This window comes from Penaeus vannamei, chromosome 40, assembly GCF_042767895.1.
Source record: "Penaeus vannamei isolate JL-2024 chromosome 40, ASM4276789v1, whole genome shotgun sequence".
NCBI lineage: Eukaryota > Metazoa > Arthropoda > Malacostraca > Decapoda > Penaeidae > Penaeus > Penaeus vannamei.
The window spans coordinates 22,568,696-22,581,195 of NC_091588.1; the positions used below are offsets into that span (position 1 = coordinate 22,568,696).

The 12,500-nt window shown below is 36.2% G+C and overlaps 2 protein-coding genes across 7 annotated transcripts in view; one reads left to right on the top strand and one right to left on the bottom strand.

The window, feature by feature from the left end:
- The window catches only part of LOC113808227 (uncharacterized), a 4,650-nt gene extending 1,718 nt beyond the window's left edge, over nt 1-2,932 (bottom strand). Inside the window, exons 1-2 of the mRNA XM_027359574.2 lie at nt 1,142-2,932; nt 815-991 (exon numbers count right to left, since the gene is read on the bottom strand). Of these exons, the coding sequence (XP_027215375.2) occupies nt 815-991; nt 1,142-2,932 (1,968 nt within the window). The remainder of the gene's footprint in view (nt 1-814; nt 992-1,141) is intronic.
- Nucleotides 1-12,500, top strand: part of LOC113808229 (zinc finger MYND domain-containing protein 11) — a 24,588-nt gene that overhangs the window by 2,543 nt on the left and 9,545 nt on the right. For 3 of the 6 annotated variants that reach the window (XM_070117312.1, XM_027359575.2, XM_070117313.1), the window contains exons 2-8: nt 5,548-5,612; nt 8,387-8,539; nt 9,020-9,144; nt 9,490-9,645; nt 10,332-10,424; nt 11,480-11,777; nt 12,176-12,372. In XM_070117312.1, coding sequence (XP_069973413.1) covers nt 5,561-5,612; nt 8,387-8,539; nt 9,020-9,144; nt 9,490-9,645; nt 10,332-10,424; nt 11,480-11,777; nt 12,176-12,372 — 1,074 coding nt within the window. In that variant the 5' untranslated portion in view covers nt 5,548-5,560. Of the gene's footprint in view, nt 1-5,547; nt 5,613-5,743; nt 5,949-8,386; nt 8,540-9,019; nt 9,145-9,489; nt 9,646-10,331; nt 10,425-11,479; nt 11,778-12,175; nt 12,373-12,500 lie in introns of all 6 variants that reach the window. The other 3 variants (XM_070117315.1, XM_070117316.1, XM_070117314.1) reach the window with 2 other exon arrangements.

Genomic DNA, 12,500 nt, shown 5'->3' on the forward strand with positions numbered 1-12,500 from the left:
ATTTATATAAAACCCTCATAGTGAAATCTGTGTTATACCCAAGTTTAATATGAAATTTTCTGCACACATTATTAAGCTTCTGAACAACTCTTATTCAGTATTTAGAATTTAATCTGTTTTATACGATGACACTGACACCATCATCATGAAGTGCCAGTGGATCATATGGTGACACCAACATTGATGTTATAATTTCATTTGATTTTAGTTGTTCCTGAATGATCCCATATTCTGTACTGGATCTATTTTTAGACTCCATATACTGCCCTGGAGATTCTGTAGTTCCACCCACCATCCCTGTTTCCATCAATCATGTACATCAGCTTTTATACCCACCTCATACCCAGAATGAGGAACTATCATTGACCGATTCTACGTCACAATTTCCCCCTCTGTGGCCCTTCCCCCGTCTTCAGTATTCCCCTATTACTTTGCCTCACCCCATACCCCACCACCAGGGATGGGAGACTGTACAGGGGGTACACTTCCCCCTCCTTGGTTCATTCTCTACCCTCATACACTTCCTCTCCCTCTCATTCATTTCTCAAACATTTTACGCCAAAAATCTTTGAATGATTTCATATTTGACAATCTTTGCATCTCTGTCTCTCGCTTTCTCTCTCTCTCTTGTGCGTGCGTGCATATATGTACGTGTGTGTGTTTGTGTTTGTATGTGTGTGAAGGGGGAAGAAAAAGAGAGATCCATATACAAGCAGCACACGCTTTTTAAACCAATAGCTCGAAGGGGTTAAAAGGATTATATTCATTTCTCTCAAAAGACAAAATATTTCAAACTTGTTTTTCTTCATCTCACCTGAAGGACAGCCTTGTGCAGTTTTAACCAATTGTTGTTTGTGGTCTCAGTAAGTCTGGAGTGTCTATAATGGGAGAGTGACCATGCCATGTACAAATTTAGTCCTGTTGTGGCTAGAAGTGGCAATGCAAATACCCCAGTGAAGATGATGGTTGTGTAGCTTTGAAGAAAGCTCACCTGGAAAGGGAAAATTTTGTTTTTAAATTCTGTTTGTGCAGAAAAATTTAGTGCATAAATTATATGCTATGTATTTAATTGTACATGTTATGTACATAATGCTTAGATTTTCTTTTACCATACACTTTTGATACAAAGAACATTTCTAACCTTGGTGTAACATATGATATATAATGTAGGCCCAGTTGCTGTCAGAGATTCATTAGAAATGTTCTCTTGTGTAGAAGGGATCTGACTGGACAGCACGTCAAATGCTGTGTTGTTGGCGACATTTTGAGCATCAGGTATTTGTGAGGCTGTCTTAAGCTTGGTGGTCATGTGTTCGTTAAGAGGGGTGGATGTTGTGGTTGTGATGGAAGTATCAGATGTGGGCTTTTCTGTGAAGGCATTGGTAGGGCATAGTGGAGGTGTTGGAGCCGCCTCCTCTACAGTTGTTTCTGTGGTAAAGATTTTTACTTCAATCTCTTCAGAAACTTGTTCATCAGATGTAGTATCATCTGTGGATGCTACATTTGCCTCTATTTCAACTTCTGTAACTTCATGATCTATGTGAAAGGTAGTCACTTCAGGGGATGTTATTAATGTATCATTGTATACTTGAGTCACAGATTCCACCTTGGTATTGTTTACAAGGACGCCATCAAGGGTTGTTACAACATAAGATGAATCAACCTTGTCATGTAAACTAGTGGTTGTCGCAGCCTCAGCATTAATTGTGGTAATTGATGGTAGTTCAGAGAGTGAGACTGAAGGATTGACAGTCTCAGCTACGGGTCCGTGAGTCTTCTGTGTCTCGGTGAATGATTGCGTTGTGATGGCAGGAGTAGTTGAAGCCTCATGGTTTTGCTCTGTTACATGATCCTGGTTAAGGTTCCCATTAGTTATTCCCTGATCCGTAATATCCTGAAGGGATTGTACAATGTTTTGAGGACCAGTCAGAAGCTGAATAATGTCAGCTAATGAAGGCAGGAATGTCTTTGCCAGGTTAGGACCAGGCTGGGATGCACCTGTTGTTTCATTTTGTGTTGTATTACACCCAGTCACTATGGTCATATCAGATCTTGAAGGGATGTCTGGAGAGGAAGGAGTGTCAGTAACTTTTGTAAGAATTACCTTGTTGTAATTCAAGGGTGAAGCAGTTATGTTGAATCTCCGCACTGGAAATTTTGACAGAATGTTATGATATCCAGGGGAAACATTTACTGTGTGTTCAAGTATTGGTGAATGACCTGTATTATTTTCACTATAAACATCCTGTAGCTTATTGGTGGGAGAGAGATTAAGATCATTAAAGCTGTAGTTAAGCTGGTTATCTTGGGTAGGTGAAGAGAAATTCTGAACAATACTACGCACCAAATTAACGATAATCTCTTCTTGTTGGTCAGCAGAGGAATCGTATTGACTGTTATATGCCCACAAATTATCCAGAAGGTGCCGTGTGTGACGAATTTCCTGACTTTTTTCCCAGTAAAAAGAAAAATCTTTAATAGTGTGGATAGAGTCTACATGGGTGTTACCCCAGAGTACTATCATGAATGTGAAAGCACTGAGACAGGTTGTCATTGTCCAGGTGAAAGGAAAAAATCGGTGGAACTTACTCGACTGTGACACAGAATTTCTCACGACTTGAAACCTCTCTATGGCCATGCCTAGAGCGGAGAAATTTACTGCAACCAGAGGAAAAACAAGCAAAATGTATATCACATAATATCTATGGCACGAGTTACTGTAAATCAACTGGATAAATTGAAGGCAGCCATCACAGAACACCCCAATGCCTGTTAGTACTCCTGCTACTGTATCAGTGAGCCCATAGACAGTGAGAGACATCAGTGGCTGCCGGGAATGAGTTGCAAGAAGAATCATTGCAATTGTACTCAGGAGGAACCCAGATCCACCAACAACTATGTAAAGTGATGCGATAAAATGTGATGTAGACATTACAGAGTGCTTGGAGTTTCAGTTTAGCAAATTATTTTCTCTCGGTAGAATAGACTGTATCAGCTTTTGAAGTTGGTGTTAGTGTTCACAGTCACTTCCCACTGTAGCCAAATATCCATTGCACAGATAGAAAACACAGTAGCTGGAGAAGAAGGAACACCACAAGGCACCAGCACCTAGCTATAACTGGTGTGTGTGTGTGTCATCTGATGCAAAAACCCAAACACTTCCTTCCGTCTCTCTCACAAGCTTCCCTCTCCCTTCCCTCCCCTGTCTCCCCGCTCCCTCTCTCATTTTCCCCATATTCCTAACCCCAACCCATATCCCCCCCTGCCATACTGCCCCCCCCCCCTTCCCCCTTCTTCTCCTGCTACACTCCTATCCTCCCCCTACCCATTGCTCCCTTCTGCCTACCCCACTACCCCCCCAAACTCTCTACCCTTATGCCTCTACTGCCTTCCCCTCCCACCCCTACTATCACCTACACCCGTCTTCCTCCTCCCACCCCTACTACCCCCTGCTAGCCCCCTACCCCCATCTTCCCCCTCCCACCCTTACCAGCAGCACCTGCTCCCTGTCAAAAAAAGGACCCTCATTGTGACTCACTACGATCCACATATACTTGCATTTCCCATAGGGGTGAATCAATACAATACCGTGCTAACTGTGTCTTCCTCCCCCATTTTTTTTTCCAGTATGGACGTTTTTGTGTCAATTGATTCAGGGTTTATGAAAGTGTTATAGCGATTTTGTAGTAGTTGTAATTGTTGTTGGCTTTCTTTCTTTCTCTTTCTCTTTCTCTTTCTCTTTCTCTTTCTCTTTCTTTTTCTGTTTCTTTTTCTCTTTCTCTTTCTTTTTCTCTGTCTCTGTTTCTGTTTCTCTTTCTCTCTCTCTTTCTTTTTCTCGTTCTCTCTCTCTTTCTTTTTCTTTTTCTCTTTCTCTTTCTCTTTCTCTTTCTCTTTCTCTTTCTCTTTCTCTTTCTCTCTCTCTCTCTCTCTCTCTCTCTCTCTCTCTCTCTCTCTCTCTCTCTCTCTCTCTCTCTCTCTCTCTCTCTCTCTCTCTCTCTATCTCTCTCTCTCTCTCTTTATTATTATGATTATTATTATAACTATAGTTGTTTTAATTGTTAGGGTTATTATTATTATTGTTGCTGTGGGTATTATTAACATCATCATCATCATTATCGTTGTCATCATTATCATCTTCATTTTTTATTTTTATCATCATTGTTGTTGTTGTTGTTGTTGTTATTATTATTATTATTATTATTATTATTATTATTATTATTATTATTATATTATCATTACTATTATTATTATTATTACTGTTATTGTTATTTCCATTTTTATTAATACTGTAACATTTATTGTCATTGTTATCATTGTTACTCTTATTAGTAGTATTAGTATTATTGTAATTATTGTTATTATTATTGCTGCTATTGTTTTTATTTGTAATAGTATTATCATTATTTTTGTTATCATCATCGTCATTATTCTTTCTTTTTTTATCATTATTATTTTTGTTATTATTGTCATTATTATTGTTATTTTATTATTATTATTATTATTATTATTATTATTATTAATATTATTATTATTATCATTATTATTATTACTACTACTATTAGTAGTAGTAGTAGTATTGCTATTTATTATTAATGTTGTTGTTATTATTATTATTAATATTATTATTATTGTTATTGTTATTATCGTGGTTATTGTTGTTATTGTTATTATTATTATTATTATTATTATTATTATTATTATTATTATTATTATTATTATTATTATTATTATTATTATTATTATTATTATTATTATTATTATATATATATATATATATATATATATATATATATATATATATATATATATATATATATATATATATATATATATGTATGTTTGTATGTATGTGTATGTGTATGTGTGTGTGTCCCTCCGGCTTGATGAATATTCTTATATATTGACAAGCTTATACACAGAATTAATGCGTATCTACCTATTTGTCTGATAGATATACATTTATCTATCTATCTATCTGGTAGATATGTATAGCTAGACATAGATATGCATGTCCATATAAGGAATATTCGATGGGTCAGGCTTCGCACAATTTTAACAGACCAACCAATGATCTTTACGGGTATTTTCCGTTTTGGTAAATTGTTCAATGAACTAAAGAACTGTAACATTGTTGTTACTGTTAGAATTTTTATATTGATATTATCATTTTTATTATTGTAATAGTTGTTATTATTATTGGTATGATTTTTTATATATTTTTTTTATCAATATTTTTTTGTAAGTTATTATTATCATTAAGAATTTATGAATTTTATTTGTTTTAGGGGTTAGAATTGCTTTATTACTGTTTTGAACATTAGATCTGCTTATTTCATATAGTTAAAAGTAATGATAATAATGTTAAATCTTTAAGTTTTGCTATAGTATCTGTAATCATGATATATATTGTATGGTTAGGTTCTGTATAATGAAGCAAAAATTTGTTAAAAGATATATTAATGAGATTCAAATCTTTCAGAAGACAAGATATTTGATTAATGTTTCCAAAGAATTGTAGACATTAACACTCTTTCTTTCTTTTCACAGGTGATGCCTGTGCATGCTCGATGTCTTGACTCCCAGTAGGAATTCCAAAAATAAAAATAAAAAAGGTTTGGTTCGCACACCTTCACCAAGCGTGGAAAATGTTTTTGTTTCTCGTTGCATCCCTAAAAGCCCTTACGCTGTCACTCTCACACTGCCCTGACCCTCCTTGTTATTGACTGCTTGCATGGATTTACAGTTCTACCTCTCCCTCGAAGCCGCACGCATAACCCTCTCCCTGCCCGATGTTGTTCCACACTATAGGAAAGATGATGTCTACCAAGAGCTGTTGGTATCTCCCCCTGAGCTCAGCTTCTCTGGTTTTGACCACGATGAGCAGGGCAAATATGCATTTAAGCTCGACAGGCTGGTGGGGTCGAGCAGGCCACTTAGTGAGGACGAAGGTAGGCTGGCCGCAGCTCGGTCAGTCAATGTATAACAGCACCACCAGCTTGGGGCATGTGCCAGATTAGTGGGAAGGGTTTTGGTTGATTTTCATTCATTAGCGTTTTAATATTTTATTTTTAATTCTGTCTTTCTTTCTTTTTTTCTCTCTTTTTTGGCAAATAATGGTTTAGATTGAACAAATATCTTACAGTCAGCTGGGGAAGACTGGCAGATGCCTTGGGATTGGTCCACTTGTAGAGAGAGCTTAGTATGAAGCAATTTGCAGAGTTTAAGCATTTACTTATGAATCTTGTATATTGCTAACAATATATGTATATACATCTATTTTTTTTTTCGTCAAGCGTCTTGATGAGTAGAAATTTTAGTTTTTTAGTTTGGTTTTAGAGTCGTTTTAGAAGTCCCCAACAGAGCCAACTCCCTTCAAATGTTATTGAGATAGATAAGATCTGAATCAATCCCTCAGAACTTTGATGGACAGAATGTTAATCTGAATATTAAGAAAAGGAATGAGAGACAGACACACAGACAGTGTGTGTGTCAAAATACAATGATTTGATTTCCAGCACTGTTCTGAGGCAATCTGTCCAATAGCTGATTGAACTAGATGATAAGATTTCAAGTTTTTTTCTTACACCTGTGGTAGCATCACTCTTGTCACTTAAATCAGAAGAATGTCACAGTAGACTTCCATATGATATATTTATCTTGATTATAAAGAAAGATAGGTCTATTTTAAATTGCAAACGTGTGGTCATTAAACACTGGCGGATCCAGAAATTTGGGAACTGAGGGGGGGTGCATATGCTATTGGATCTGTGAATTAACTGAAAGTGTATTTTCAAATAAGCGGATTAATTCTACAATGTTATCAGTCTTCTTAGCGTCCCCCAGTAGACCTTGTTTGGGTTGTTTTGTCTATTTTGCATTTTTTGTTTTATTTTTCTGGGCAGCCAAACAGAGGCGCGCACACCTGGTGCACCTCCCCAATAAGTCAGCGCATGTTAAGACTAGTACTATATTATCGCAGGGATCCATACGTATATGCCGTAACAGAAGGACAATTCTAACCAGAGAAGTACCAGAAATACGCATTACATACTGAACACTGCTTTACATACTGAATAATGACCATTATGATGCTGTGGTTAGACAACTAGTTTTTATGTTTAGTTTAGTTATGCATGTATTTATTTATATATAAATTTCCTTACTATTATATTTAACTCATATAAGACTACATGTGTTAGTTTGTGTGTTTATGCTTAGTTTAGTTGTGTGTTTATTTATTTGTTGACTTTTTTATTTATTTACTATTATATTTTATGCCTGCATGGCTATGTGGGTTTATAGTTTCCAAGGAGTTCAGTTACTAGGCTTACCTGACCTCACTTGTTTACCCAATTTTTTAAAACTGATGGGGGAACCTTGTCTTTTTTTTGTTCTTCTTCTTTCTCTTCTTTTCTTTCTTTTTCTTCTTCTTCTTGTTTTCTTTTCTTTTCTTTTCTTTTTCTTTCTTTTCTTTTTTTCTTTTTTCTTTTTCTTTTATTTTTCTTTCTTTTATTTTTTTCCTTCTTTCATTATTACTTTCATTATTTTGTGAATATTGTAATGGTAGAAGGATAATGTAAAGAATGAAGATAATTGTATTAAAGATAAAAAGGGTAACAAAGTGAGGTGTGATAGGCCTAGTCACTGACTACTTGTTAATTGAGTGCTAAGGAAGCTTTTTTCTTTCTTTCTTGCATTAATTGTTTCTTTCCTTTTTTATTGTTTTTTTCTTTCTTTTCCTCTTTTATTCTTTTTTTTCTCTCTCTTTCTTTCTTCCTTTTTTTTTCTTCCTTTTTTCATTTCTTTTTATTTTTTTCTTTTCTTCCTCCCTTCCTTCCTTTCTTTAGTTCTTTATTTTCCTGTTTTCTTTCTTTTCTTTTCTTTCCTTTCCTATTCTTTCTTAATTTTTTTTTTTTTTTTAAGTTCTTAGTACATCTTCCATTTATTGGTGATCCTTCCCTACGTATCTTTATTCTTGTCTTTGTTTCTATGTTTTTTCTGTAGATATAATTATTTTTAGACAATGAAGGACTTGTTAGTAGCTTTGCTTCTTATCAGTTTGGATCTAAATAACTTTTATATATTGTAATCTTTCTTGTGATTGTGGCGTATTCCTTTCCTGCTTTTCTGCTTGGTCTGTATTTCGGTATTATCAGTGTCTTTCGGTTTGAATTACAATAGTGGATATACTATGTTATAACGTAAATTCCTATGGATGATATACTTTGTTATTGGTATTGTTGAAAGAAATATTGTTGATATTAGATAGGAAGAATGTTATTTTCAACAATCTCATTTTTATATTCCTGAGCCTTTATTACTAATGTTTTTTTTTCTCTCTCCCCTTCGTGTCCTCCCTCCCTCCCCCACAATCGACTTTCAACAGAATACAATATGAAAGCCACCCTGCGGCGTGTCTCGGACCCGTTGAGGTGCCAACACCTCTGGGATGCCATCACCACGATACGCAACCATAAGCAGCTGCCCTCATTCGACAGAATCCGAAGATACATGAGCCGCATGCACAACATGGAGTCAGGTAAGCTTTTCTGCTGTTATAGGTTAAGGGCTATTATACACAATGCAAAGTTGAATTCCTTGAAAAGGAGGTGTGTTGTAAGTGATTGGGTAAGAGTCGTAGGAGATTTGGATAGTGCCTCTTGCCCATCGAAGGTTATTTATGATACATGTGGGGAATGATGTAGTGTTACAAGTGTTAAAAGAAGTCTGTTAAGTGAAGTGGAAAGATTGAAAGAAGAGTGAGGGATCTCTTAGAGGATATTGTATGAAGAAATATGTTTATATATAAACTAAATTTTTACAAGCAGATACTGAAAAATGGATTTTAGTCTTTTCCAAACCTAATTTGATTTCAGTGGACAGATTAAGACATTCTTAGATATGTTTTTTTTAATTATTAGAAGTATCAATCACAGGGATTGAGATTATTGAAAACCAGATGAATCAAACTATTTTATTTGACCACTTGATGTACTGAGCCCAACTGATCACATTGCAGATGAAGTGGAGAAGCACTTGGAGGAGTGTGCAAGCGATAACCTCATTGCTGTGACACGCAAAGTGGGACAAAAGGGTTCGAAAGTCGGCATCGAGCAGGAGGGCTTCCGGTTGCCAACGCCTCCGGTAAATATATGTGTAGTTGGAGCAGAGTTGTTGTTTGATTCAAATTAGGTAACAGCATGTCTTTTATTATGATTGTGATTATTATTATTGATATTTTGATTGTAGCATTAGTATTGATATTTTTCTTATTATTATTTATTAATGATCTCATACATATGAAAGCCATAGTCAGAAAATACATCATATAAGACATGAACTTGCAATGCATACATGTACATAGATCTCACAGTACAAGAATGATAATAAAATGGATTAATAAACTGGATTGATTAATTGACAAGTGAAAGTAACTGCTTGTTCTCTCTGCTCTCTCCTCCCCTCCCCCTCCCCCTTCCCCATCTGCAGGAAGAGCCAGACCGCCATGATTGGTACTGCTTTGAGTGCCACTCGGGGGGTATGGTGGTGTGCTGCTCCAAGTGTTACAGGGTCTTCCATGAAGATTGCATCAACGTAGAGGATAAACCATATAATAACGAGCCATTTGTCTGTGTCATCTGTAAGGTTAGTTGAGGATTTTTTGTTTTTTCTTTTCTTTCTTTCTTTCTTTCTTTCTTTCTTTCTTTCTTTCTTTCTTTCTTGTTCTTTGTCTGTTTTTTTTTTCTATTTCTACTACTCCTTCTCATTTCCTCATCTTTTTTTTTTTCTTTTTCTTTTTTTTCTTTTTTTTCTTCATCATCTTTGTCTTTTCAATCTTCTCTTTCCTCTTCTCATCTTATTCTGTGTTCTCTTCTGCCTCCTCCTTTATTTTCTTATTTTTCTTTATTTTTCTTCATTGTTTTTAGTGGACACTTACTAAATCTCTATATCATTAACCAAAAGAGCCCTCAATTGACCACTAGCCGCCGGGTGGAATGTACATACTCGTCAGACAGAGTTTGTTTTTCTCCAATAATAGCAGCTATATTTATATGGTAAAGATTTTAGGCAATAACACCTATAATGAAGGTAAACCTTCAAAATTTCAAATATTTTTATAAATTATAGCAAAATAAAAGCTTTTAGATGCCAAATGTCACTCACAAAGTACCAAACGAACTGGGCGCAAATGGGAAATTGCTGATGTGCGCCAACAATCCCATTATCACGTCCACTTGTCAAACTTTTTTACCCGGCAGTATTGGGTTAAATGGAGACACCTTCAGTATCCATTATGTATGCTCCTTTATTGACATAACTCCCTCTTTCAGAAACGCTTATATCAGAGAAGTGTAAAGAGTCGGATTAGCAGAGAAGAATTAAACATGCTCTTAGCTTTTACAGTAGGAAGACTCAAGGAAAGAGTAAGTATTTGCCATGTGTTCAAATGCTTTCTGCTTTCTTGCATTAAATCTTCTTTGTCAGAGGTTTAACGTCTGACTTTTTAAAAATCATTCTTGTTATTGTTTTTGTTATTATTTTTATTAAGGTGAAGATATGTTTATATGTGATTACATAGGTTTAAGTTTATCTTAAGGATTTGAGCATACTGAATTATAGAAACACTAATGCCTCAGTTTCAATCATTTTGAAGGAATTGTTAGTGTGATGGACATATTGATTCAAAACTCTGTCTTTAGGCAGTTTCTTGACCCTTTTCGTATATGCTATAATGATATTAGCAAAAAGAAATAAAAGTAAAACAATGCCCTTATAATAAAAGTGCCAGGATATATATGTACATAAGTGACGGAGCAATTCACTGATGACTATAGATAGATGGAAAATATACAAAATAGATTGAGATTATCTTAAAACAGTTGACTGTAACTCATAGATACTTCACATGTTATTATATATGGCTCTTTCATCCTTATACACACACTCATCATGTGCAGTGTCATCTATTAAACTTGAGTCCACCTGCTCCTCCTCCTAAGTGGAAATGTGTTAAGTGGTTCTAGTAACTGTGAAGTAAAAGTGCCATTTCATGTGGGGTGCTTTTCATAGATGAATACATAGTTGAGTATATTTATTGTCAAATTTATGTAGATATTCTTGGATATTGAAACATTATCTGTGTGTTCTACCACTATGAATGTGATGTAGAATATATAGGCCATGCTCCACACTGCACAGAGTTGTTAGAATTACATAGCATCATGTGTATCTGGCATCTTACGATTATTATTACTAAGTACCATGAGCATTAGACCACTGTGTGGCTTCAAGTACAATGTGTGCAACGACACGTAACTAACTTCACAGAAATTCCTATAGCAGAGCAAAAATGTGAATCTTTAATCCGGCTCACACATTCCACGCATCGAAGTGCTTTTGAATTGGGGTGTTTAGTGCTCTTGTCTCATTTGCATAGGCCACCCTAGTAACCACGGCATTATCTCCACCTCATCTAAAGATGATTCTCCCGACGCAGCTCCCAGTAAACATCCTGGAGAGGGTGATCCCGGCCCCATCTCAGAAGCCTGGTGTGTTCCTGAGTGACCGTGCAGCCACCAGCCAGCACACTCTCACACGTTCAGATCAGCTGAGTGGGGTGTCTGCCTCCGAGCCATGGAGAGCGCAGTTGCTCCTCCACCACCAGATGGACCTCAATACCATGGAGCAGAAGACCATCGACTGCAGATACAAGACCATTTATGATTTTGAGATTGATGCTTTAACCATTGTACATAATGTAGTTATCTATCAAGGAGGTAAATGCACATTTCATTTTTATGTTCTTTACTTTCTCTCTCTCTCCTCTCCTCTCTCTCCTCTCCTCTCTCTCCTCTCTTTATCTCTCTCTCTCTCTCTCTTTCTTTCTCTCTTTCTCTCTCTCTCTCCCTCTCTCACTCTCACTCCCTCTCTTACTCCCTCCCTCTGTCTTTCTCTTTTCAGGATGCGATACAGATATTAGAAGATTTTTTATTTCTCCTACTCTTTAAATAGCTCTTTATCTTTTTCCTTTTCTTCAAGGAAGATTTATGCTTGTTATATAAATACAGTGATTGGGTTAAAGTACTGACTTTGTTCAATATTCCTTATATAACACACCAACAAACTATGCAACAAAGCAGTTAATCCACTGACACTTTCCCTTCTCCCGCTCCAGTCCACAGCAGTATGGCAGACATGGCGCGGCAGATGTTACGTGACTGTCAGTACGACCTGGTGGAGCTCGAGCAGTGCAAAGACTGTTACCGCATGTCCAACGAAAAGTCTGACAAATACTGGTTTTGTAAGCCCTGTAGACCGCCACACCAGCTTGTGTATGCCAAACAGAAAGGATTTCCGTATTGGCCAGCTAAGGTAAGAGGAATTTGATGATAGTCGATATATCTCTAGTAGAAACTTTAGCTTGGGTGTAGATACAGGTGGGGCTTTGTGGCTTTTATGAATCCTGTTGTTGTAGCGTGATCAGAAATCTGAACGAGTTG